This window comes from Ictidomys tridecemlineatus, chromosome X, assembly GCF_052094955.1.
Source record: "Ictidomys tridecemlineatus isolate mIctTri1 chromosome X, mIctTri1.hap1, whole genome shotgun sequence".
In the NCBI taxonomy this organism is placed as follows: domain Eukaryota; kingdom Metazoa; phylum Chordata; class Mammalia; order Rodentia; family Sciuridae; genus Ictidomys; species Ictidomys tridecemlineatus.
Window position 1 is genome coordinate 89,985,053 of NC_135493.1, and position 27,950 is coordinate 90,013,002.

General features: G+C 34.2%; 1 protein-coding gene across 16 annotated transcripts in view; it reads right to left on the minus strand.

Annotated features, from left to right (window-relative positions):
* Positions 1 to 27,950, minus strand: part of Kdm6a (lysine demethylase 6A) — a 215,632-nt gene that overhangs the window by 110,678 nt on the left and 77,004 nt on the right. For 14 of the 16 annotated variants that reach the window (XM_078034930.1, XM_078034931.1, XM_005323988.5 and 11 more), the window contains exons 3-4: positions 16,237 to 16,345; positions 7,176 to 7,225 (exon numbers count right to left, since the gene is read on the minus strand). The exons of the other annotated variants lie outside the window; for them this stretch is intronic. In XM_078034930.1, coding sequence (XP_077891056.1) covers positions 7,176 to 7,225; positions 16,237 to 16,345 — 159 coding nt within the window. The remainder of the gene's footprint in view (positions 1 to 7,175; positions 7,226 to 16,236; positions 16,346 to 27,950) is intronic. 16 annotated transcript variants of the gene reach the window in all.

A 27,950-nucleotide genomic window follows, 5' to 3' on the forward strand; every position in this document is an offset into this window, starting at 1 on the left:
GCAAATCTTCAAAGGGGCATGAACAGGAGAACCAGACATTCAGTTAAGAGTTAGTTTTTCATCAGGAAGAAATGAAAGCAAAAAGAGGCAGAACTGGCGGGGAGGGGTGCTTGACAAACAATTTTGGAAAAGGATACAGCAAAACTTACACTGCTTTATTTCAAGAGTAAAGTAACCAAAACAATATTATGCTGACTTAAAAATAGATACATAGACTAGGTTCAATTCTCAGCACCGCATATAAATAAATGAATAAAATAAAGGTCCACCAAAATCTACAAAAATTTTTTTAAAAAAAGATTTGTCAAAACTGATAAATGAACTCAATAAAGTTATACAATATGAAACTGACATACAAAAACCAGTAGCATTTTTATATACCTGCAATAAGCTTGCTGAGAAAGCAAGCTGGGAAGCAATCCCTTTCATAATAGCTACAAAAAATAAAATATCCAGGAATAAATTTAATCAAGGACATAAAAAAACACTACAACAAAAACTAAAACATTGATGAGGGACTAGGGTTGCGACTCAGTGGTGGAGCACTTGCCTAGCATTGTGTGAGGCACTGGGTTCGATCCTCAGCACCACGTAAAAATAAATAAATTATAAATAAAGGTATTATATCCAACTTAAAAAAAAAAAGAAAGAAAGAAAATTTAAAAAACACTGATGAAAGAAACAGAAAATATAAAAATCTGAGATCTCCCATGTTTAAGATGGATTGAAAGAATTATTATTATTATTAAAATGTCCATACAGAGCTGATGATGTCGCTCAGTGGTAAACACTTGCATATATGCACAAGGCCCAAGGTTCAATCCCCAGTACTGCAAGCAAGCAAATAAAGAAAGTCCATACTGCCCAAAAGTGATTTACAGACTCAATGCACAATCTTCATCAAAACACCAACGACATCTTCACAGACCTAGAAAAAAACAATCCTAAAATTCACATGAAAGTAAGACCAGAAATCACCAAAGCAAATCTTGAACAAAAATAATAAAGCTGGGAGCATCACAATATCTGATTTCAAGACATACTACAGGGTTATAGTAACCAAAACAGCATAGTAGAGGCATAAAAACAGATGTGCTGACCAAGGGAACAGTAAATTCCCAAATAAACACACACATCTACTGCCAACTAATTCTTGAAAGAGGAGCCATAACACACTCAGGAGAAAGAACAGCCTAATTCAATAAATGGTGCTAGGAAAACTAGGTGTCCATACCCAGAAGAATGAAACTTAACCCTATCTTTCATCCTATACAAAAATCAACTCCAAATGAATCCAAGAGCTAAACAGGACTTGAAAGTAATAGAAGAAAACATCAGGGAAACACTGGTATAGGCAATGGTGTTTTTGATGTGACCCCAAAGCACAGGAAACAAAAGCAAAAATAAACAAATGGGATTACATCAAACTAAAAAGCTCCTGCACAGCAAAAGAAACAAATCAACAGCGTGACAAGACAATCTACAGAATGGAAGAAATATGCCAACTAATCCAACAAAGGATTAATATCCAGAATATATAAGAAACTCAGAAAACTTAACAATAAGTAATACAACTGAAAATAGGCAAGATATATGAAAAGACATTTTCCAAAATAAAAAAGGCCAACAAATATATGAGGGGAAAAAACGCTCAATATTATTAGCTGGCAGGGAAATGCAAATCAAAACTTCAAAGACATTATTATTCCATCCCAGTCAGAACGTCCATTATCCAAAAAAAGAAAAATAACAAATGCTGGTGAGGATGTGGAGAGAAAAGAATCTTAGGTACTACTGTCAGGAATATAAGTTAATAGAGCCCTTATGAAAAACAGTATAGAGTTTACTCAAAAAACTAAAACTAGATCTACCATATGATCCAGCTCTATATACTTCTATATACCCACTTCTGGGTATATATATGTCCAAATGCAATGAAATCAACATACTAAACAGACACCTGCACTACCATGTTTATTGTGGCACTCTTCACAATAGCTAACATACAGAATCACACTATTCAAAATAACTAAGATATGGAATCAACCCAGTTGCCCAGCAAGCAAAGAATGGATTTTAAAATGTGGTAAGTATACATCATAGAATATTATTCATCCAAAAGAAGAATGAAATCTTACCATTTGTAGCAAAATGGATGAAACTGGAGGACATTATATTAAATGAAATAAGCCAGACACATAAAATAAATACTGTAAGTTCTCTCTCATTTGTGGAAACTAAATCAACCTGAATATAGAATAGTGATTACTGGAGATTGGCAAGGGGGTTGGGGGAGAATAAAGAAAGGTTAGACAACAGGCATCAAAATACAGTTAAGATAAAAGAAGTAAGTGCTGGTGTTCTGTAGCACAGAGGAATGACTGTAATTCAGAATAACCTGTTACATATTTCATGAAGCTCTAGAAGAAAGAAGCTTAAGGCCTCTAAACACAAATGATAAGGAGAGGAAAATGTGAATTACCTTAATTTAATCAGTGTATGCTGGGTTGCAATACCACACTGAACCCCATTAATATGTACAGTTAATATGTCAACCAAAATAGGATTAAAAAATAATAATTATAGACAAAAAAACATAAGAAATATAGCTCTAGAACTTCTAGGGAACAGGACATTTTTAAGATCTTGAGATAGGCAAAGATTTCTTAACAGTCCCCAAAAAGTACAAGCTGTGAGAGAAAAAAAATTATATGAAAATCAAGAAAACTACATGTTAATAAAATGGGCAAACTATGTAAACACATAATTACCAAAAGAAGGTATACAAAAGGCCAGTAGCTCATGAAAGATGCATATGAAATGCAAATAAAAGCAAAATGAGAAAATAATACACTTTAAAACAGCTTACATTAAAAAGAGTGACAATACCAACTTCCAGTGAAGATACAGAACATTTAGAAATCTCTTTCACTGCTGGTTGGAATATAAAATGGTACAAACCCTTAGGAAACAATTTGGCAGTTAAACCTTCCATTGCAAGGTTACTCAGAATTATCAAAGCCTAGGGTACATATATCAAGAGAAATGAAATACTATGTCTACAAGATGCCAAATAATGCTCACAGTACTTTATTCATAATAACCAAAAGCTGGAAACAACCCAAATATCTATCAACTGATAAATGAAAAAATGTAAGTCTGCCTATCCATTCTTTGAAATACTAGTTAACAATTAAAAGAAACACAATATTGATACACCAGCAACATAGATGAATTTCCAAATCAGCATGCCAAATGAAAGGTATCAACAACAACAGAATACATGCTGTTTAAATCAGTTGCATGACATTCTAAAAAAGGTAAACTTAAAGGGTTAGAAAGCAGATAAGTGGGTTCCCTGGGACCAGGAAACAAAAGTGAGAACCACTAGCACAGGGACAGAAGGAATCACTTTTTGAATCATGGAAATATTCTGTAGCCTAATTATAATAATGGCCAAAGCAACTATACAAATTGTTGAAAATCGGCAAACTATAAGTTTAAAATAATGTAAATTATCCCTCAAAAAAGGTGAAGAAAAGAATCCATCAGACATCTTTGTGGAGATAGACAAGTTAGTAAAAAAAAGTTTACTTGGAAAAAAAAGCAACCCAGGATGGTCAGAAAAACCCTAAAAATGAGAACAATGGGGGAATCCTCTTTAAGTAAAATAATGTGATATTAGCTCATGAATAGATAAGACTAATGAAACAATAGAAAATCCACAAACAGACAAAACTGCATATGAATGTATCTTTTACCTTAAAAATACACAATTAAGGTAACAAATCAGTGGAGGAAAAGATAAATTTTTAAAATATATATATGTTAAGAGCTGGGGCTGGAGATACAGCTCAGTTGATAATGTGCCTGCCTAGCATGTACAAGGCTTAGTGGGTTCAGTCCCCAGCACCACCAAAAAAAAAAAAATATATATATATATATATATATATATATATTACGCTGAGATAATTAGCCATGAGGAAAAATATAACTTAGATGTTTTCTTCATACTATCAAACAAGGATAAACTCCAAATGAATAAGAAATGTAAATGTAACAAAACATCAAACTAAAACTAAATTCAGGAACTAAAAAAATATGGAGGAAATAAAGAAAATGGGGGTGAAATTCTCCCCAAGACCTAGAAATGAGGACAAACCTGTCCTCTAATTAAAAATGTAGGTATAGGATAGAAGACTTCTACATGGGCAAAACCACACACCTAAAAATAAAGCAAAACAACAAATCATGAACTAGATAATAGTACCTGCAACTTATATCACAGATGAAGAATAAATACACCTACATAATAATAAATATGGCTACATAAAATCAAGAAAGAAAATAATGTCCCAGTAGAAAACTGGGCAAGAGACATGAACATGTATTTCAAAGCAGATGTTAACAAACTTTAAACTTTAAAATATACTCAACTTTACTAACAATTAAAATGCTAAATAAAATTGCACTAAGACACCATTTCTCACCTATAAGATTGGCAAAAACTCTGCTGACATAAACTCTCTTGGTTAAGACCAAGAAAAACAAACGCTTACATACATTTACTAAAAGGAATGCAAAATGGTTCAGTTCCCAGAAAGCAAATACCTTCAGACTCAACAATCCCACATTTAAAGCAATCTATAAAGAATCATTTACAAAAATATGGAAAGATACTGTTATAACACTACTTATTACAACAGTCTCTCTGCAAAAGCAGAACACTGAAACAAAAAACTAAACAACCATGGAATAAATCTTAGTGATTCTGAATTAGATTTGCCTAATTCAACACCAAAAGTGCAAGCAAAGAATGATAAGTTGAATTTAATTAAAAAGCTTTTGTACTTCAAAACATACTAATCTATTTCCTCACAAGAAATGAAGATAAGCCACACACTTTACAAAAAATTTGCAAATTATATATCTAAAAAATGGATTATATCCAGAACATATAAAGAAGTCATATAACTCAAAAAAATTTTAAGTCCAATTTAAAAAATGGGCAAAGGATTTGAATGGACATTTTGTCAAAGGTGACCTATAAATAGCTAATATGTTCAAGAAAACATGACCATCATCATTAGTCAGTAGAAAAATGCAAATAAAATCGTAAGATACTACAAGTGTTGAACAAGATATGAAAAAAGAGGAACCCTCATATGTTGCTGCCAGGGATAGAAAATTGTTCAGTCACACTGGGAAAAGTTCTGGCAGTTTCTCAAAATGTTAAACATAGATTTACCCAACAACCCAATAATTCTACTCCTATCTATCCAAGAGAACTAAAAACATTATTTCTATTCAAAAACTTGTACACAAATGTTCATAGCAGCATTATTCACAATAATCAAAATGTAAAAATCAGCCCAAACCAAGTGGCTCAGAAGGCTGAGGCAGGAGGATCACAAGTTCAAAGCGAGCCTCGGCAACTTAATGAGGCCCTAAGCAACTCAGTGAGACCCTGCTCTAAATAAAAAAATTTTAAAAGGCTGGGGATGTGGCTCAGTGGTAAAGTGGCCCTGGGTTCGATCCTGATAACTATAACCAAACAAACAAACAAACAAAAAACACCCAAATACCCATTAACTAATAAAATGGATAGATAAAATATGGTATACCCATAAAATGGAATATTAGTAAGAAAGAAGAAAGAATAAAATATTCATGCTATAACATTGATGAAATTTAAAAAAAAAAAAAAACATGTGCTAAGGAAAGGAGCCAGTAACAAAAGACCACATATTATATTAATATTCCATTTACATGAAATGTCCAGGAAAGACAAATATCAAAAGATGGAAAACAGAAAACAGATGAGTGGTTGTCAGGGGCTAAGGGTGGGCATGAGGTTTCATTCTGGAGAGATGAACATGTAAAATAAGATTATGGTGATGTCTGTATAACTCTGAGGATTTGCTAATCCCAGCAACTCAGGAGGCTGAGGCAAGAGGATCACAAGTTCAAAGCCAGCCTCAGCAAAAGCAAGGCACAAAGCAACTCAGTGAGACTCTGACTCTAAATAAAATACAAAATAGGGCTGGGAATGTGGCTCAGTGATAGAGCACCCCTGAATTCAATCCCTGGCAACCCCCCAAAAAAGAATTACTGACTTACATAGTTGCATTTTATAGTATGTAAATTACAACTCATAAAGCTTTAAAAAAAAAAGATAATCCCTAGCACCAACAAAAAAGAGAGAGAAAGACAGACAGAGACACACAAGCCACAGACTACAGAAGATTATTTTCAATATAGTTTAAAAAAATTTACTATGGACACAGCTCCATAGTAAAGAGCTTGCATAACATGTGTGAGGTCCTAGGTTCGATCCCCAGCACCATACATAAACATACACGAAAAAATGACCTAATTTATTTCTAAACTTCTACACAGACTCTCTGAACAAAATGATTACTGAAGGACTTTCCCAGACACAGCCAGTCTTGTCTAGAATAAGTACCTATATCTAAAACTTAATCAAATCAAAAAGTTTAAAAACTACACAATAGAAAAATAAAATCCATTAAAAAACCAAAATGTAAATTCAGATAAAAAACCCTACTGATTAATAAGCTTATATTTAATAGTAAACATGAAAGATTATTTAAACTAAGATATGAAAGTGAATGATTCATTCATTATTCAGTTTTTCATTTGGGTATATCTTTTAAAATAGATTCTGCCCTCCTCAGAGCTCCAAATATGACAGACTATACCAAGAAAGATTCCATAAATTTCTCATTACACCTTCCTGGTTTAGACTGATAATCCCATCTTCAACCTTTTTTACTCCTAGGTACCAATTTAAGACAAGAAAACAAAGAATCATTTTGTTACTGCTGGTTGGTTGGTTGGTTGGTTGGTTGGTTGTTGGTTGGTTGGTTGGTTGGTTGGTTGGTTGGTTGGTTGATCATGCTTGATTCAAACTTCCTCACTTAGGCTCATCTTTGGCTAGTAAAATATGTTAAACCAAATCTAACATTTTAATAAAATACAAGGTGGTTCAAATAAGATAGGACAAACAAAATACTCATTTTTCTTTTTCCAAGCCCTTTCCTCTAGAAGTAATATTTTGATGCAATCAAAAAAAGGCAAGAGTTCAATTCATTTTTAGTATAATTGGCAATAATCTGCTAACAAAACCAACAGGCATGCAAATATGTACTAACCTTCCAGTAGTCAGATTGTAAACTGTAGTACCTCTGGTATGCAGATAATGCTGGAAAAAGGGAAATAATTGTGAGTCATGATTATGTTTCATTTCAAAATCAATAATATATGTTTTAAGAAACATTCTAAAAGCCTCCCATCACACCCACCTCCAAGGAGATAATGATATTTCAAATACCCAACAAGTGAAAAATGTGGCTCCTCCCTAGTCAGAAGTTCAAGGACATAAACCATGGTCAAATCTTAGACCTACAACCGAACATAATTTAGGTTAACCCCTTGGATCAACTTGACCTTCCTCAGGAAACAAAACTAATAGAGGATTATGATTCCCCAAGGTTATTCCAAGATGTAATAGATTATTTATTCTCACAAGGAACCCAACTGCCGAGAATGATTAGGATTAACTCCAAAAGGAATTATTTCTTTTTTGACGTTTCCTTTCGTTCCATCAAAAAACCAACACCCCACTCACTGCCTTACTCCAATTCTATTTCAAAATAGGACAACCTATACCCCTAAATCTATCTCAAGGTATAAAAAGGCTCAGAAAAAAGTAGCTCCTGTCAACCTAAAAAACTTCAATAAAGTTGGGGAAAAATGAAACTAAAAGTTACGTATGTACATATGTACATTATAATTGGTAGAAATGGGGGGGGGCGGGGGGGGGCGTTATCAGGGATTGAACTCAAAGGAATTCAACCACTGAGACACATTCCCAGCCCAGTTGTGTAATTTATTCAGAGACAGGGTCTCACTGACTTGCTTAACAAACTGGAGGTTGCTGAGGCTGGCTTTGATCCTCCTATCTCAACCTCCTTTGGGATTACAGGCATGCGCTACTGCACCTGGCCTTTGAATATACCTTTTTTTAAAAAAGAAACTGATTAGCACATCTCATCCCATTCCAAATAAGTTATTATCTACTAGAGGCTAAAAATTTATACATTTAAAAGATCCCCATTTGATCTTCCAAGTACAGCTAGTACACTAAGCAGTACTCTCAAGACCAAGGCAGTAAAAGGGCTATACAATTAAGCCAGAAGTGGCAGCATTCTACATACATTCTAATACACCAGGGAGTTTCACAGATGAATCAATTTATTAACTTCAGACATGCATACAATAAAAGCAAACTGCCCTTATTACTTGAAATACTTTCATAAAATTAAATAGGGAAAGAAAGACAGTTAAGACAAACATATTAAGTAATGAAAAGAATATGTTCCATCAGATACTGAAACTATTATAAAATAATTACAATAGGAATAGAAAATAACCAAAACCTCAAAAAAAAACCTTGGGGTATATATAAGAATTAGCAAAGAATATAGGTGGCATTTCCAATCAGTAGGGAATTAGTTCAGTAAACAACTGGTTTAAAAAAAATTATTTTGAAACAGGGACTCTCTATATTGAGCAGGCTGTCTTCAAACTTGAAATAATATTTTCTGATGATCAGCTGAGGGGATTTTTTTTTAACTTTTGGTTTAAAATTCACAGATTAAAACTGAGGAGGACTAGGGTAAAAACTGAGAAGTAGTCAGTTCCCTCAACTACCTTACTCAATCCTTGACATATTTTAGGCAATCTGACCAAAAAGATACAGATTTTCCAACAAAAATCTAGGTAGATGATATTTTAAAAGTCCCACCCATATGCTCCAATGTTTCCAGTTCTCAGGTTTTACAATCTTAAAATATGAAAGGCTAAGAACTACCAGACATCTAAAGGAAGTCTCTAACCAATAAGAGACTAACATAATTAGAAAAATGTAACAAAAAGATAAAAAAAGAAAAAGACATGCAAGGAAAAATTTACTTTAAAAAACTACTAGTCTTCATCTTAGATTAGGGGAAAACATTGCCTTCAAGGAGGAGAGGAGATCAAACAGGATGCTCTAGAAAAATAAAACAGAATTCAGAGAACAAAGTATGAAAGGATAAGTGAATAACTCAATAAGCAGAAGAAAAGAGAATAAAGAAATCTTCCCCCAAAAGTAAACAAAAAGGATAGAAACAAAAATTGGAGAAACTCTACTAGAGAAACTCTAACATTATCAATGACAGGGCTGGGGGACTGCAGTTGTGGTTCAGTGATAGAGCGCATAGCATGTATGAGGCACTGGGTTCAATCCTCACCATCACGTAAACACTAAAAAATTAATATTGTGTCCATATACAACTAAAAAAGACGGGCTGGGTTTTGGGATTATAGGTATGTACCACCACAACCAGCTCCCTTCTAACCTCTTCTTAACCTGAGAACTGAATATCTGGATAAGCCTGGACCAGATTTTTCTCTGGGCTTGGCTTTTCTTAACCATGTTCTGATTAAGTTCCTATTTTTTTTCCCCTCCAACAAAAATGGATGATCTGATGGCTCTCATCTTATCCCACACAAGTGTTAAGTGCTCTGCTGTGTACTGCTTCTGAATTGCTCACTTCCTCTGATCATATTCCTGACAGATTTTCTAGTATTCAGTCCCCATTAGTCTTATCAAATGTCCTAACTCTGGGTATCATCTTTGCCAGGGTCCATATATACCCTAGCCCACTGTGTTCCCCCAAAGGGGCTCTTGTAAACTGCTAAGAAACAGAAGTCAAACTATGACACGGAATGTATTATTTATAGTTTTACTTTGCTGAGACCCTCCTCTAATTATAACAATAAGGACCTTTCCTAATATAATTGTATTTGGGCTTGCTGCTCAGTTTTTCAAACTTAAACAGTATCTCACTGAAGGATATTACTATTGTGCCCTTTAAAAATGAAAAAAATAATAAAGTAGGAAAGAAAAAGAAAACCAAGAGAACACGGAACAGCACAGTCAGACACGGGTTTTATGGAGGAAAGGAGGAGGATATAATTAGAGAGAACACAAGCTAGGGGTAACCAACTACCATTCCATTTCTTAAGTATAGCAGTTAAGTGGGTATCAATTGTAATAGTCTTTACATGGTACATATATATTCTGAACACTCTCCTTATATATAATACATTGCTCAATTTAAAGGGAAAAAAAAGTATTAAGGACTGGAAACCAGTAAAGAAATTTTGCAACATGCTGCATCTTCACACTCACTAGTGATCACATTGCTTCTTCAACAAAATGGTAAATAAAACATAATCTCCTGATTAAATGAGACTGAACATGAACCAAAAATGGAAAATAACATTTTCTAAAACACCAAAATTAATATTGCCAGATGATTTATTAATAAACATATATGTGAATGCCACATAAAGAACTTTCTGAATATGTTCAGAAAGAGAAGCATTTGGGCTAGGGATATAGCTCAGTGGAACAGTGTTTCCTTGCAAGTGCAAGGTCCTAGACTGGATCTCCCACCACAGCAAAACAGAGGTAGGGGAGAAAAACTATGCAAACACATAATTATATATGTGAACAAGTAACTTTTTCATTTGAATAATGTTTGCTTTTTTTCCATGAAGATGATGCCAACCAACCTACACTAGAAGGAAATGAGACTGTGAATAATTTTTTCAGTTCCCTGTTTCCTATTTCTTCATGTGAAAGTGTAGCTATCATAAAGTCATTAATTGTCTTCCCAAAGGAAAAGTAAACCAAATTATCAAACTAGCTATAAAAGAACAGTCAGACAAGAGTTTGTGAAATGAATGGCATGAATGATATTCCAATATCCATTTTGAACCCACTTCCATCCTCCACCATTGATTGGAGAGGACAGCAGCTGCCAGCAATCCCAGTGATTGTTTTGGTCCAACACCATGCACATGAGCTCAAGTGACCCAGTCACCACTGATTTTTACAAATAAAAGTCATGTTAAATGTTCTTTCACTAATGCTAAATGTGAACAAGGAAGCATATATCACCAACTGTCACCACAAGGGATCTATCTTTCAAGTCCAGAGAAGACCACAAATAGATGGAAAATAGCTGGATCCTTCTAGACTTGAAATTGCATCCATAGCACAACCAATCTACAAACTTCCAATTATGCACGGTAATGAATCTACTTATTGTGTAGGCTACAATGAAATCTTTGATATTTGTGTCTAAAAACATCCTAATTAATAGAAGCCCACGTCTCTTGACAATTTTGTGGAGTCACCATACCAAACCTGGAGACTGTCCTTTTAATGATGCTATAGAATTTCAACAAATTTGGAAGTATATTTTCAATATTCTGATTAATAATATATATCACCTGACATCATAAAGTTCCCTTCACAATTTGGGAGCCCTTAGGGAAATAGTAAGATGCCTTCCAAAGTAACTCAAACTGAAGCACAAGAAACCCATGTGATTATCAGTTGGGAGAAATAGGGCATCCATATAACAACATGGTATGCTAAGAAATAAATACAAACCCTCAAATTCAAAGTCATAAAGAGGTGACACTCTAAATTTCAGCAACAGATTGTAAATGAGCCATTCCACGATCATTTATCTTTCCACTCATTTACATATTTTCTCAATAATTATACTTCACCTCCATTTGGACTGGCATTTAATTTTAAAATCCTAATATATTTTGTTTACTAATTCAAAACAATTATTAATATTAAAACTCTAAAGGCTATAGAAGTAAGCACTGCCAAAGTCTCTCTAGTAAAATCCCTTTAACCTAAGCATAGTCCTTATTTCTAATCTTTCAGTTAACTAACTATCCATGAAAAACATTTTTAGTCTGTCATAACTAGATTTTTCTGAAGTTCTTAAAAGAAAATTAGGGAAATAATTTTAATATCCTTATAATACCTAAAACCTGTTTCAGAATGACTATAGTAAATGGACCAAAAGCACTGATAATTTTGTAGAAACCAAACTCAACATCTATCATTAAACAGCATGCATTTTATGCTTCTATACTATAAATATCTCAGGATAGAGTACTGTTGTTTGATATAAGAAAGACCAAAAGAAAGCTCATACCAAACTCTGATTTCTCCACATAAGTAACTCCCAGCATTTATAACGGCTTAGGACCTAAATACCTAAATGCTATTTTGCCCAGAAGTGACAAATCAGCAAAGAAGAAGGGGAAAAATTACTTGAAAGGAGGAAAAAAGTGAGAAAAACCTATTCACTGACCAGAATTTCCAAGATTTATAATTGGGGAACATCCAGCTTAACATGAAATAAAAAAATTATTCATTATTTTGGAGTTACTTACTACTTCTCATGTAACAATGACATCATTGTTTTTATTTTCATAATATTTTCTGTGTTCTTTAACTACTTGATTTTCTAAGCAACTAATTTAACTCAGTGGCTTTTTGCTCCTATAATTTATTACACATATTTTCTAAAGATCTGAATATATATCCTTGTCCTTCAACCTGGAGTTCTGTCTCTCAGGTTATCTTCCAACCTGGAGAAATTACTGTACTGTCTCCGTTGCTTAAGGCAGTCTGACAGCCACATTAGTTGTTTGCTTCAACAGAGGTTAATGGGTTTTGCTGTGTAGTTCAAAGTAGAAAGGAGGTATGATAGACACTCCAAAGAACCATTCAAATCCATTTTCAAGGAAGAATTGTTGGGAGTTATGCCCACCTGACACCTTCTAGCTATGAGTTCCTACAAGATGTGCCTCAGCTGCAGAGAGCTGTCTTATCCAAGTTCAAACTCCTTCCCAGGCTGGCTCACATTCATTATCAAATCAGTGCAGAATATGAGTCTGGCCATCTTGGCCCAACTTGGGACAGCTCTGAAAGGCTCCAAAGCTCCCCATGGAGTTGGCCAAGTCTGTCACAGCTTAATTTCTCCCTCTGTCCAATCCTGGTTCTATTCCCCACCTTCCATGGGTGTTAATCCTAAAGGTAATTTCCTACTAAAATATTCCTTACAGGCTACACTCCTTCTCAGAGAATCCAACCTACAGCATTAGACCTAGTGCACTGAGCCTCATTTTCCCAGAATCTCCTATCCAATTGCTTTTAAGAATAAATTCCTAGAAGCAAAATCAAGTGACAGAAATGGTTTTAAACTCCCTGTGCCTATTATCAGACAGAAAGGTTAGGAAAATATTTTAGAAAGTCTTTTTCCCTTCTGCTTCAAATTCATCTGAAATGACAGGGGGGGAAAAAATGAATGAATAAATTCATAATAGTAATGATAACCAAAGTATACCATTTGTAGACCAAAAATTTTTAGGTATTCCTATAAGACAGGAAGCAGACAAGATCAAAGTAAATAAACATAGAAAAACCGCAGTCCAAAATGTGCACAAACAGGTTCTACCATTTAGTATTGCAGAAGCAGAAGCAGCTTTTTACAAGGAACTCAACTCAGACAAACACTGGGCTTTTATACAAAGGAGACAACAACAAATCAGAACACATATTGAAGAACTGTCTTCAGAATAACAAGGTCATAAGTCCCCTACATAAGAATACCTAAAGAGTTTGTTCATAGAATTACATGTTCATTGTATGGTTCATGTTTACTTTCAAAAAGTTATGGTTTATAATGTGTTGTCTAAAAATAAACATTTATTTGCCTAGGTTTGGTGGTTCTCTTATCTTATACAGGTCCCAAAGAAAGAAGGAAAAAGCAGCCTAAGGCAACTAATGTGGTGGTGGTGGTGGTGGTGGTGGTGGTGGTGGTGGCGGCAGCTCGAATGTGGGTGAGTACATGGGGGAGGGGAGTGTGCTATTAGAAACTGGTTCTAGTTTCAGATTTTTAGAAAGATGAAGGGAATTCACAGAAAGAACTCACTAGTTCACATTTTAACAGGATTTTTTTTGTTTTAAAGAGGGAAGGAATGTAGCCCAAAAAGTCTCAGGGAAAATTCAAAACACCAAATAGAAACTCACATCTTAGTAAACAGAAGCCACCAGCTTGAAATATTAAAATATACTGAAATACCTTTGTATACCTCTATATCCACTCTCTCCTTCCTCTTCCTACTATTACAAACTAATCAAGCTACTTCCTACCTATCAATGGCCAGTTCATCTATATAATAGTAAATGGGTCTAGGGAGCACATCTTTTCAAGTACTTAGATCCTTAGGCTATCCTCCTCCTTCTCCCACTTTACTAGATCAATCCCATCAGCTAGTTTGCCAACATAGCCTAACTGCCACATACCCAACACTCTACTTATCCCTCCCCAAAAAAAACCTCCAAATATCCGTGAATTCTTTATTATCTTCATAGCCAAACTTTTACATTGGAAAATATATCTAAATCCATTAAAAAAATAATGTTTTAAAAGCTAAAAGATATATCCCTAAATAACCACTAAGGACATATAGCCCCAAATGTACACCCAATTTTCAAGTCTTAGACTCTGTTTATCTGCTGTCAAATTAGTATGCTCTCCAAATACATAAAGGTGTAGCACTAAAAAATTAGATTGCATAGCATTCTATATATTTGGGGTATAATAGCTCCTTTTAAGTTAACAGTTTTAACTGGAGTGTTAAGTAATTATTAATACCTATTATCCTGTTGAACTGAAGCCATTTTCTTAAGTACTAACTAGTATCACATAATAATCACAAGCCCCTGAGCTATTATCTACCCTCCCCTGCCTTTATAGATTAGAACACAAAAACTCAAAGATATTTATATAATCTAAAGCTATCAATAGTAGAGCTAAACTGGGAAATAAGTCTAACTTCAAATATCATAGAGTATGCATCTTTCATACTAAAATCCCATTTTCAAGTGGTATAATAAAACATCAACATGAAATACCAACAATCCTTCACTCTAGCCCTGAAACTATCATGTGTTCTGCCTACTAAAGGCACTCGCTGATAGCCTGAATTACACATCTACTTCACATCAAGATGTTTACTATTATCAAAAGTTTAAGATGTTCCTGTGCTTGTAAGTTAAGTTTTCCTTTGCTGTGGATTCTTCCATTGGTATGGAGGTAGGGGTTATCTGAAGGTGCTATTAATTTCCTAAGTGGGTAATTGTATGAGTTGGCAACTTGATACCATGAAAAAGGCATGTCTTTAAGACCAATTATTTTCAGTCATTTAACTCATTTCTTAAAGAAAAAATTTCAAATAAATAAAAGTCTAGTTTTTTTCAAGGTTCCAGCTCATATTTAACCAATATCTCTGTTTTATCTACCTTACAACATGACTACATATCAGATTTTCATTCAAATATTTTCAAGCTAATGTGGACAGGCTTTAAAGCCAAGACAAAGAAGGCTGAGTCTGTGTAACCTTGCCAAAGTATCCACCAATGTACAAATACCTATATCAAACTGAGATAAGAATTTGGGGATACAAAAAAAGGAAGGGACATGTGCCCTTAAGTCACCGGAATGCAAGAAAATGCCTTGAACCCTAAAATGCATAACCAACAACTCATCAGCAACCCAGTCTGTGCATCTGACATGCTTCCATGTCTGCAAAAAGTAACATAATAGGAGCTGACAACGGGCAAGCAAGCATTAGAAAAATAAGCACAAAATCACCTAACTTGGCCCAGCTCCACCTCTATTCCAGTCCCTAGCTACCTTCCCTCTGTAAAAATCAATGGCCCAGGCCAAAGGGTTTCTACCTCTTGCTTTTGAGATGGCCACATGCTTCCTTAAATGTGTATTCCTTGCTTTATCCCAGAAGCGTTTGTCATTCGCGATACTCCACATTCTCCTAGAATTCTACTGTTTTCCTAAGTAAATCTATTATGTATCTCCTGACTGACACATCCTTGAATTCATTTTTGCAAAGTTTGTTAAGAACCCCACTTTCCCTGAGTTGAGGTCCCCCTCTCCAGGAACTTCTCAGACCACCTCCAATGAGAAAAATGGCTCACTTTCTACTATGGCAGAACCTTTAAAGGGAAGGATTTTTAACAAGACAGACCGAAATGACATTGCATGTGTAGGAGGTTGTAAATTTTACTGAATGGACAACTTATTGATGATTTACACAGAATTACACAACATTTCTCCATCTATCCAGTTTTCTTTCTGTTTACAATGTTCATGAGCTTACGATTTCTTAGAAGTAAAAATGGTAGTACCCTTCAATAGGGTATAATTACAGTTACTTTAAACATATATATTAATCAAATAGAAATTAACAAGGGAAAAAAATTACCTTTTGGATAATCTTCCAATAAGAGGTTGAAGTGACCTAATTGACAAAAGAAATCAGACTCCACTTTTCCTTCAGCTTTTAAGATTAGAGATTCGTAGCAGCGAACAGCCTAGAAATAAAAAATACAAATATTTAAGACAGAGATAAAATCCCAACATGGATATCCTTCCTGAGATATTGCATATATCCTCCATTCAATCACCTAAAAAGTCTATATCTATATGTTTCACTTCTATTTCAGACATATTCATTGTAGTGTTCTTCAGAAGGAATAGCTTCCTTAACTAAGTATTTATTAAAAGACCCACTAGTTATGTATGGTCTAAGTGATTTTTCCATCTATAAAATGCAAACAATACTGGCCAAATCAAATAATGTAGGAACACTTGATAACTTTATTCTTAAATTGAAAATCTAAATTATTATTGTGGTCCCTGTTGACATAAACAAACCTACCCTCAAATACAAACATCATCCATCTTTCCCACAGGCAGGAAGAAACATTGAATTATGTGAGAATTTGTAAAATCTCTAGAGTAATAAAAATAGCATTTATACTGAACTGGCTTTTTGCCAGAACCTACCAGATTTAAGTTACCATAGACAACCTTTTGTTTATCTTCTCCTTGTGATATACTTCAAACATACCACCTCTCTAACTCCATTCCTAATCTTACCCAGACTCCAATACAAGCTTATATACTCACTCTGGCTTTTACTCCTCCAAAGGAAAAAACAACAATACTATAAAGGTATCAATTCTCTCCCCACCCCCTTTTTTAAAAAGCACAATTCAGGAGACTGCAAGGAGAAAAATGAATGACACAGAACAGAGTTCTATATAAATTCCAATTGTCATATGCTGCAGAACTGAGGAGTGTATCCTCTCTCAGTTCTGGCTTTTTGTTTTTATTATGTGCTAGGATTGAACCTGGGAGCACTCTACTACTGAGCCAACACTTTCAAGCTGCCCAATAATGTTGTCCAAATTTCCCTGCTAACAACTAAATACTCCACACCACTGTTGCTCTGTTATATATGTCCTGGCATCATTAAAGTAAGAAATGTGTGTGATTTTTCAAATTTCTATAGATACACTCCTAAGTTTGGTTCACATAAAGAAAGGAACTCATAGCTTCCATAATAATAAAAAAAAATTGTTTTACCACCATTTTCAGAGTTTTCTTGAGATGAGTACCTACTTAGAAGGCCTTCGTTTTTCCTCACCTATGAAATATGGACCATTTTATGGACAGTTTCAAAATGTATGACCTACAATTTACCCAAGCAAGTTTGGAGAACTCATACTACACAAGGCAAATTTGGGCTGATCCTCTCATGCTTAAAGCCTAAAATTTCTAAAAGATCTGTCTTCAGTTCCCCACCCTTAGCTATCTCAATGTACATACATACCAAATCACAATCACTGAAAACTAATCACTCTCCTTCTCTATAATTAAAAGAGTCTGAGTGCTACACTGAAGTCTCAGAAATTACTATAATTTGGAAGCATGAAATTACAAGATCTTCTTTATTTAAGGCATATAATTCTTATCTGGCAGATGGTTAGAGTACAAAATACAGTTTACTACAGAGCTTTATAATGAGAGAAATACATAAAATTAGGCCACAGAATGACAATTCCTAATTTTACATTAAATAAAATGACTTTCTAAAGCTAATAATGATATTGTAAATAAAAGATTCCTTAAAATAGTTGTCTGTTTTAACTCATTAAAATATTTAGAAACTTAGTTATTCCTGACAACTTCTTAGAGCTGATTAATATTAAATTTATAAGCAAATGATGGTGAAAGTATTCAAGATAAAATTATGAGAGTCACAGCCCCTAGTCCCCTGTGTTTCTCCTTTGCTAGCAAAGCAAGAAAGCTTCTGTTTCCATAAAAGCAAAGAAATTTTCTTTAATGATTTAAGCAAAAAAAGATGCCAACATCCTATACTTCTTCCTACCACCCTTGATGCCATACCACTACCATGGTTACCTGTTGCTTATATTCCCTTTCTCAAAAAATAAAGGAACATGCTTGAAATTATTAATATTATACATACCTCTAATCATTATAAAACATAACATCAGCTAAAAATGAGAAAGGGTGGATTTAAATTCACCTACCCTACACTTCTGGTTGGATTAACAGATTCTTAACAATTTCCCCACAAAGTCACTACGTACCTACTAAATAGACATCAATGTTGAAAGACGATGCTGACAAAGCCAAATATCAAACAAGATCAAAATGAGTAAAAAGGCAGAATAAAATTTCTAAGCATATTAAGTTATAATTTAAGTAAAATTTCATGAATGTATTTGGCATGTTTAAGGTAATTTTGATATCAGATCAAATCCTAACATAATTTTTAATGCGCAAAGGAAAATAAATAACAAGATAGTTTCCAATAGTACTAAAAACACAGTATTTTTATAATTTTTTTTATTCAAAGGGCTAATGGTAAACATATAAGATACAGGAATTGACTTAGAACAAAGATCTGGTAAACACCTATTATAAAAGGGGTCCATTTCATGGTTTGAATATAACCAATGCTGCTCTGCCTCTGCAGCTTACTTTAAAACTGACTTGTTCTTTTCCTTCTTTTCCCTCTCCCCTTCCCTAACCATGAAGGAAGTATGTAACCTTCTCCTGTCTGAGGCCAAGTTATCTGTCCTTGGGCTCATGGACTATAGGAATGAAGGAATCCAGACTTTGGGCACCTGAAGTTCTTTTTTCTTAAAAAAACAAAACAGCTCGCTCTAAAGGCTATAAATGACAAGGCACAGCTGTAGTGCAGCCTTTGTATCTCACTCTTTGAGTGTGATTCTAACTGGCAGTTAGAATCACAGCATCTGGGACAGGAGCTCTACTGTGTTTCTCCTCTACTAGCAAAGTACTAAAACTTCTTTTTCCTTTTTCTCAAAACCTTTTCCTTATTACTGGATTGGCACTGGTCACCAGACCAAGCTTTTGGAATCACTATAAACCAAAAATATTTCCTATTAAAAGGGTTACTTTTAAGCAAGATGTGGTGGCCCACTCTTGTAGCCCAGCTGTTGGGGGAAGGGGAGCGCTTGAGTCCTGGAGTTTGAGACTAGCCTAGACAGCACAGTGAAACCTCCTTCTTGCTTGTATTTTTTAATTTGGCATATACACAAATAAAATCATCCCCATATAGAGTGTGTGCTTGTACATAACTGGAGATAAAAATGACTAAACTATAAAATAAGTCTTAAAAATAGAAACTCTACAGTAGGCACATATAAAAACTTTATTTTGTTAATCGCTTTCTTAGATTTTTTATTACTAACCTATATCATTTCTCTTTATGTAACAATCATTAAAGAATTATTATACTTTCCCCTAGAATCCATCCTATACCTTCAGTGTAAGGATACTAAGATGAAAATCACCTGTAACTAGATCAACAATCATTCTACAAAGAACTTTCTGCAATGCCTATAATCTGTGATGTCCATTGTGATAGCCAGTAGAAATGGGTGGCTCTTAAGCAGGTTAAACATGGGTAATGCAATAAACAACTGAATTTTTTTAAATGTTCCACTGAACACTTATTTACATGAAATTGGTAACTATTGCTAATAGTTACCATTTTGGACAGTGCAAATATAGATATTTTTAAGGCTTAAAACAACTGAATATTCAATCCATTTATTAAGTATTAGGAAAATAAATTTCTTAAGTTTACAAATGAAAAGCCCACAAAATTAATAATATCTTGTAATGGGAACAAGCAATACCCACCACACCAAAATCATTGTTATATCCTGTAACTGTTTATAGCTGGTGCGCCACACATCTGTAATCTTCACTATCTACTACAAAAACACATTTAGAAGGAAAGTTTATCATTAAATACTAAAAGCACAGGAGAGTAACCAAAGATCCTCCCAGTCAGGTATTCCTCCCATCTTAGCGCCATTTTCTATAACATTCACTGTAATTTGTGTTTGGCATCTCCTTTGCTCCCCTCTCAATCGCTCCCCCTCCCCCAGTACTGGAAACAGAATCCAGGGATGCTTTACCATTGAGGTATGTTCCTAGCTTTTTTTTTTTTTTTTTAATTTTGAGAAAGCCTTGCAATCCTCCTGCCTTAGTCTCTGGAGCAGCTTGGATTATAGGCATGCATCTACATGCCTGGTTCTGCTTTATTTTTATTACTTGAAAAATCAGTTATCCCAGAACAATAACTGTTTATAGCTGTTGGTAATAATATTACATTATCCTCTATAGCTAATCCTTGCCAGATTAAATTTAGAGTTCATGAACACAGATAACTAATTTATTTTTAAAATGTTAAGTATTAATATTATATGATGAATATAGTCAATGCCTAACTAAATTAATGTACTGTTAATATTTTAGAATTTTTAAACATAGGCATTTTTTTTCAATTAAAAGGTTAACTGAAATAGCTAGGTGACATTATAAATAGTAGAAAAATTTTAAATATAGATTTAAATACCCCATGCAAGATGGTTTAGTAGCCAGAAGACCTTAAAACAGATTAAGGGATTTAAGCAGATTACAAATCAATGTGTCACCCATGAAATATGCCTACTAAAAAAAGTATTCGTGGCACAAATTAATAAAGTATATTATACAGATCAACAACAATAATCAGCTCACCAAAGTCTAATATGATCAGATGGCTAACATTATCCTCTGTTCTCAGTATTACATTTTATCAGGCTATAACAAAATAAAGGGCTACCATTTGGTGAAGAATGTGAAAATAAATTGTCACATGAAAATTATCTGGGGACTGAGAGTGTATGTACAGCTCAGTGGTAGATCACATGCTTACCATGCACAAAACACTTGGTTCAATTCCAGAGCCCCCATATTTTTTTTCTTTTAACTGAGTATAACTGAAGAGAATCACAGGGGATGTTGTACTCAAATTTAAAAAGCTATCACTTAGGAGAGAATACTAATTATATTTTGGGTAGCTCCAAATATCAGATCACTGTATGGGTATTAACTTAAAAGCAAGCATATCTGGGCACAGTGGTTTGTAATTCCAGCAGCTCTAGAGGCTGAGATAGGAGGATAGTGAGTTCAAAGCCAGCCTAACCAACTTATTGAGACCATGTGTTAAAATTAAAAATAAAGAGGGTCGGGAATGTGGCTCAGTGGTTAAGTACCCCTGGGTTCACTCCCCAGTACACACACACAAAAAAAAAAGGACAAACATAATTGAGTTCCATCAGAGAGGAAGAAACCTTAAACCATGCCAACAATTAAATGGGACATCTTTGGCTCATACTATGCAAAGAACTTAAGTATGAAGCTATTTGAGTGAGAGAAAAGAATGAGACTTCTTACTTGGGATATCATACTAAGCTCTATTTTTGACCTTCTATGATTCTAAAAGCCCATTAAGAATCATACAAGAGGGGCTGGGGTTGTGGCTCAGTGGTAGAGTGCTTGCCTAGCATGCATGAGGCACTGGGTTCAATCCTCAGCACCACATAAATGTAAAATATTGTGTCCACCTAAAACTAAAAAATAAAACATTTAAAAAATAATCATACAAGAAAAAATATAGATTTTTAAGAATCATGGTTTTTAAATTTCACAGGTTTCTCAATAAAAGACCAGTCAATACATAATTTCAACACTACTATAGGTTGAGTAGCCCTTATCCAAAATTCTTGGGACCAAAATATTTCCAATTTCAGATATTTTCACACTCTGAAATGTTTACATGTACATAATGTTAGGGAATGGCACCCAAATATAAACAAAAAATTCATTTGTCCAATATACACTTTATACACATAGACTGAAAGTGATTTTATACAATATTTTTAATACAGCTTCATTTTGTCTACAACCCTTCACAGGAGGTCAGGTATAGAATTTTCTACATGGAATGTCCTATCGGTGATCAAAAAATTCAGGATTTTGGATTTTCAGATTTGGGGTGCTCAACCTATTATTTTAGAAGGAAAAGAAGAACCTTTCTTATTTAAAGGGGATGAATATAACAAGTATTTTGGGGTTTCAGTTTTGAAGATGAAAAGTGTTCTGGAAACTGGCAGCACAACAATGAGAATGTATTTAACAACAGTGAACTACGCAAATAAAATGGTTAAGATGGTAAGTTTTTTGTTATGTGTATTTTACACAGTATTATGCTAGTCACTAATTAATGAACACTTAGTCATGAATGCGACTGCTAGACATCACAAATCAAAGCAGGGCGAATCCTGCTTCCTTAAAACAATTTTTATTTTCCTCCACATCATTTGTTTTCTGCTCTTTTCTAACTTTTACACCTTTCTAACTCCTCTTTCTTCTTTGACTCCAACTTCATTACCCTTTACTCTTAACCAAAGATACCAAGAGTCACTTTTGGGCCCTATAAATTTCGTTTAAATACTCCTTACCAAAATAATAGAAAAGAAAAAAGGAGTGAAGACAACTCCAGTCTTCGATAAGCCTCCATACTAACAAGTCTAAAAAAGCTTTTAACTCTCAACAACATTCTGGATTTTTCCCATTTAGACATCCAAACATAATCTTAAAAATTTATCAAGCAATAATTAAGATTTTGCCCTGTTCAAAAAGTTTCCTCATCATTAACAGCACCAATTCAAAGCATTTCTTTATCCCTACACATCTAATCAAATTACTGTTTTCCCTACCACTTTTCTTGTAACCATTCTCCTTGTCTTCTTAAATATCATTTCCCAATTGCAATGAATACCATATTATAGCATCACTACCACTTTGATGTGCCTGAACTGCTGTCACCCCAACTCATAACCCTAAACAAAAACCACTCTTCAAGCACTGTGACTTATTATTATGCTTCCTGTTCCTAAACCTCCAATTAATTATTTGCTCTTGATACTTAGGTCTACTTCTTTTTGCCTACCCTACTCCAACTCTGTAACATTTTCAAACTTTCTTATCCCACAAACTCCATATATATTTTAACAACTTCATATTCAGATACTCCTAGAGGTGATAAACTATGCAACTATAGATCACCACTGCTGCTTCTGACATACATCAGTAAAAGGACACTATTGAAATCCAGATAACATCAGGAAAAGGTGTTTCTGTCAAACTACCACTATTGTCACCCACTTAAGAGTGTTTCATTCTACATTATGAGTAAAGTGACATATCATGCAATTATGTACAGTACATATAACATGTAATAACACACAAAAGTAATTGTTGAATTACAACGTGAGAGTATACCTCTCGATTAAGTCTATGATTAGTTTATTCACTGCTTTGAATTTCCAGAATAATAAAAAAAAATGTATTAACCATCTGATTTCTTTAAGGAGGAGAAAAAGACCTAAAAATATCCACATGGTTAAAGTTAATAATACCCTTCCAGAAACACACCTCATAAATCAGAACAAAAATCTGGACCTTTCCAAGTACTCAGCAATTCCTTGGTCTGATAGTATTTAAAAATATCTTTTTTTTTTTTTTGAGAGAGAGAGAGGGAGAGAGAGAAAAAATGAATTTTAATATTTATTTTTTAGTTATTGGTGGACACAACATCTTTGTTTTTGTAATGTGGTGCTGAGGATCAAACCTGGGCTGCACACATGCCAGGCGAGCGCGCTACATTTAGCCTTCGTTTTCTTGGGGATTGGCTTATTTCACTTAGCATGATAGTCTCCAGCTCCACCCATTCACCAGCAAATGTCATAATTTCATTTTTCTTTAAGGCTGAGAAATATTCCATCATACATATACCACATTTTCTTCATCCATTCATCTGTTGAAGGGCATCTAGGTTAGTTCCACAGTGTAGCTATTGTGATTTGAACTGGTATAAACATTGATATGGCTGCATGTAGTATGCTGATTTTAAGTCCTTTGGGTATAGCCCAAGGAGTGGGATAATTGGGTCAAATGGCAGTGTCATTTCAAGTTTTCTAAATAATATCCATAACTCCTTAGTTGCACTAATTTGCAGTCCCACCAGCAATGTATGAGTGCCTTTCTCCCTACATCCTCACCAGCATTTACTATTACTTATATTCTTGATAACTGTCATTCTGACTAGAGATGGAATCTCAAGATATTTTTAAATTTTCATTTCTCTAATCGCTAGAGATGTTGAACATTTGTGTGTGTGTGTGTTGATTGATTATACTTCTTCTTCTGTGAACTGTCTGTTCAGTTCCTTTGCCCATTTATTGACTGGGTTATTTGGTTTGGGGTGCTAAGTTTTCTGAGTTTTTTAATATAGCCTGGAAAGTAATTCTCTATCTGAGGTGCAGGTGGCAAAGATTCTCTCTCATTCTGTAGGCTCTCTTTTACATTCATGATTGTTTCCTTTGCTGAGAATAAGCTTTTTAGTTTGATACCATGCCATTTGTTGATTCTTGATTATATTTCTTTCGCTTTAGGAGTCTAGTTAAGGAAGTTGGATCCTAAACATGATGATGTAGATTTGGGCATACATTTTGCTCTAGTAGGCACAGGGTCTCTGGTCTAATGACGAAGTCCTTGATAAACTTTTGAGTTCAGTTTTGTGCAGGACGAGAAGAGATTAACTTCATTTTGCTACATATGGATTTCCAGTTTTCCCAGCACCATTTGTTGAGGAGGTTATCTTTTTTCCAATGTATGTTTTTGGGGTCTTTGTCTAGGATGAGGTAACTGTATTTATATGGGTTTGTCTCTGTCTTCTATTCTGTACCACTGGTCTCCATGTCTGTTTTGGTGCTGATACCATGCTGTTATTGTTACTATGGCTCTGTAGTATAATTTAATGTCTGGTATTATGAGGCCTCCTCCTTTGCATTTCTTGCTAAAGATTGCTTTGCCTATTCTGGGTCTCTTATTTTTCCAAATAAATTTCAGAACTGCTTTTTTATTATCATTGGGATGTTAATAGAAATTGCATTAAATCTGTATATAGCTTTTAGAAGTATGGTCATGTTGAAAATGTTAACCAATATAAGAACATGGGAGATCCTTCTATCTTCTAAGGTCTTCTTCAGTTGCTTTCTTTAGTGTTCTGTAATTTTGATTGTAGAGGTCTTTTAACTCTTTTGTTAGACTGATTCCAAAAAAAAAAAAAAATTGAGATTACTGTGAATGGGGTTGTTTCCCTAATTTCTCTTTCAGTTGATTCATCACTGATGTACAGAAACTCAGTTAGATTTATGGATGTTAATTTTATATCCTACTTCTTTGCTAAATTCATTTATGAGTTATACAAGTTTTATGGAATAGTTTTTTGGGGGGTCTTCTAAATACAGACTCATGTTTTCGGCAAACAGGGATAGTTTGAATTCTTCTCTATTTGTATCCCTTTAATTTCTTTCTTCTATCTAAATGCTCTGGCTAGATTCCAGGATGATGTTGAATAGACGTGGTGAAAGAAGGCATTCCAGTCTTGTTCCAATTTTTAGAGGGAATGCTTTCAATTTTTCTCCATTTAGGATGATATTAGCCTTGGGTTTAACATATATAGTTTTTACAATGTTGAGGTATGTTCCCATTATCCCTCGTTTTTCTAATATTTTGAACATAAATAGATGCTGTATTTTGTCCGATGCTTTTTCTGCATTTCTTGAGATAATCATATGATTCTTCTCTTTTGAGGTCTGTTGATGTGATGAATTATTGATTTTTGTAGGTTTATCCAACCTTGCATCCCTGGAATGAACCTGACTTGATCATGGTGTACTATTTTTTTAATATGTTTTTGTATGCAATTTGCCAGAATTTTATTAAAAATTTTTTGCATCTATGTTCATCAGGGATATTGGTCTGAAGTTTCCATTCCTTGATATGCTGTCTGGTTTTGGTAGCTTCATAAAATGAGTTTGAAAGGATTCCCTCCTTTTCTATTTCATGGAATAATTTTGAGTAATGGTGTTAATTCTTCTTTGAAGGTCTGGTAGAACTCAGCTAAGAATCCATCTGGTACTTGGCTTTTCTTAGCTGATAGATTTCTGATGGCAATTTCTACTTCCTTGCTTGAAATTAATCTGCTGAAATTTTCTATTTCCTCCTGTTTCAACTGGGTAGATCACATGAATCTAGAAATTTGTCAATGTTTTCAAGATTTTTCCTATTAGAGTATAAATTTTCAAAATAGTTTCTTAAATTATCAGTATTTCAACAATGTCCATTGTGGAATCCTCTTTTTCACCCCAAATTTTAGTAATTTGATTTTTCTCTCTTTCTCTTCATTAGTATAACTAAGGGTTTACCAATTTTATTTATTTATTCAAAGAACCAACTTTTTGTTTTGTTGTTTTGAATTTCAACATTTTAAAATAAGAGTTACTAAAAACGACAACCTTAAGCATTATTGACTCTTAATGACATAGCTATTCCTGTACTTATATACCAGACCTCACCTTCAGATGTTTTTAAATTCCATTTATTATTTTTAAAAAGTGAATTTACACATCATCAATTCAAAAGGGTATGTATACTGAAAAGTCTCTGAGTCCTGGCCTCAAACATTAAGTTCCCTTTCCCATAAGTTAACAAATATTTTTAAAAATGCCTACCATGTTCTATTGCACACATATATTAAGCACAAGTATTTGTATACTTTACTGTTAATATTTACATATTTATATAAACATTATTTTGGAACTTGCTTCAGATTCTAGATGTCTCAGATATTCTCTCTATATTCTTCTTTGTTAATAGAATCCCTAAACCTAATTGGACATATTTATACAGAAAAAAGACAGATTTGCAACAATTCCTGCAGTTATGGCCTGCTGATCTAGTTCTGTCCAATGGGATATAAGGCAAAAAGACAAACTCTGCTTCAGCTCCTCTTCTCCCTACCATCTGGTATGACCTAGATGGCAGGAGCTTTGGTAATGCTCAAGACTATGAGGTAGATGCCACAGCTGAAAATGGCATAGTAGGAAAATAGATGCTCATGTTATTAAACAATAACATTCCAGTGAGGCCTGAAATGACCGCTTCTGAGAATTCTTTATTTTTCTTTAAATAGATTTTTTTATTTGTTCTAATTTGTTATACATGACAGCAGAATGCACTTTGATACATCTTACATAGATGGAGTATAATTTCTCATTCTTCTGGTTGTACATGATGTAGAATCCCTCTAATTATAGTCATATAGGTACACTGGGTAGTAATGTGTGAGTTTGAATCATTCTACTATCCTTCCTACCCCCCCCCCCCGTGCTCCCTCCCCTCTACCTAATCAAAAGTAACTCTATTCTTCCCTAGCACCCACACACACATTGTGAATTAGCATCTACATATCAGAGAAAACATTTGGCCTTTTGTTTTTTGGAATTAGTTTGTTTAGCTTAGCATGATATTCTCTAGCTCCATCCATTCACCAGCAAATGCCATAACTTCATTCTTCTTTGAGGCTGGGTAATATTCCATTGTGTATATGTGTATGTATATATCACATTTTCTTTACCCATTCATCCATTGAAGGACAACTAGGTTGGTTCCATAGTTTAGCTATTGTGAATTGAGCTGCTATAAACATTGATATGGATGTGTCACTGTAATATGCTGACTTTAAGTCCTTTGGATATAAACCAAGGAGTCGGATAACTGGGTCAAATGGTGGTTCCATTCTAAGATTGCTGAGGAATTTCCACACTGCTTTCCAGAGTGGTTGTATCAATTTGCAGTCCCAGCAGAAATGTATGAATGTGCCTTTTTCCCCACATA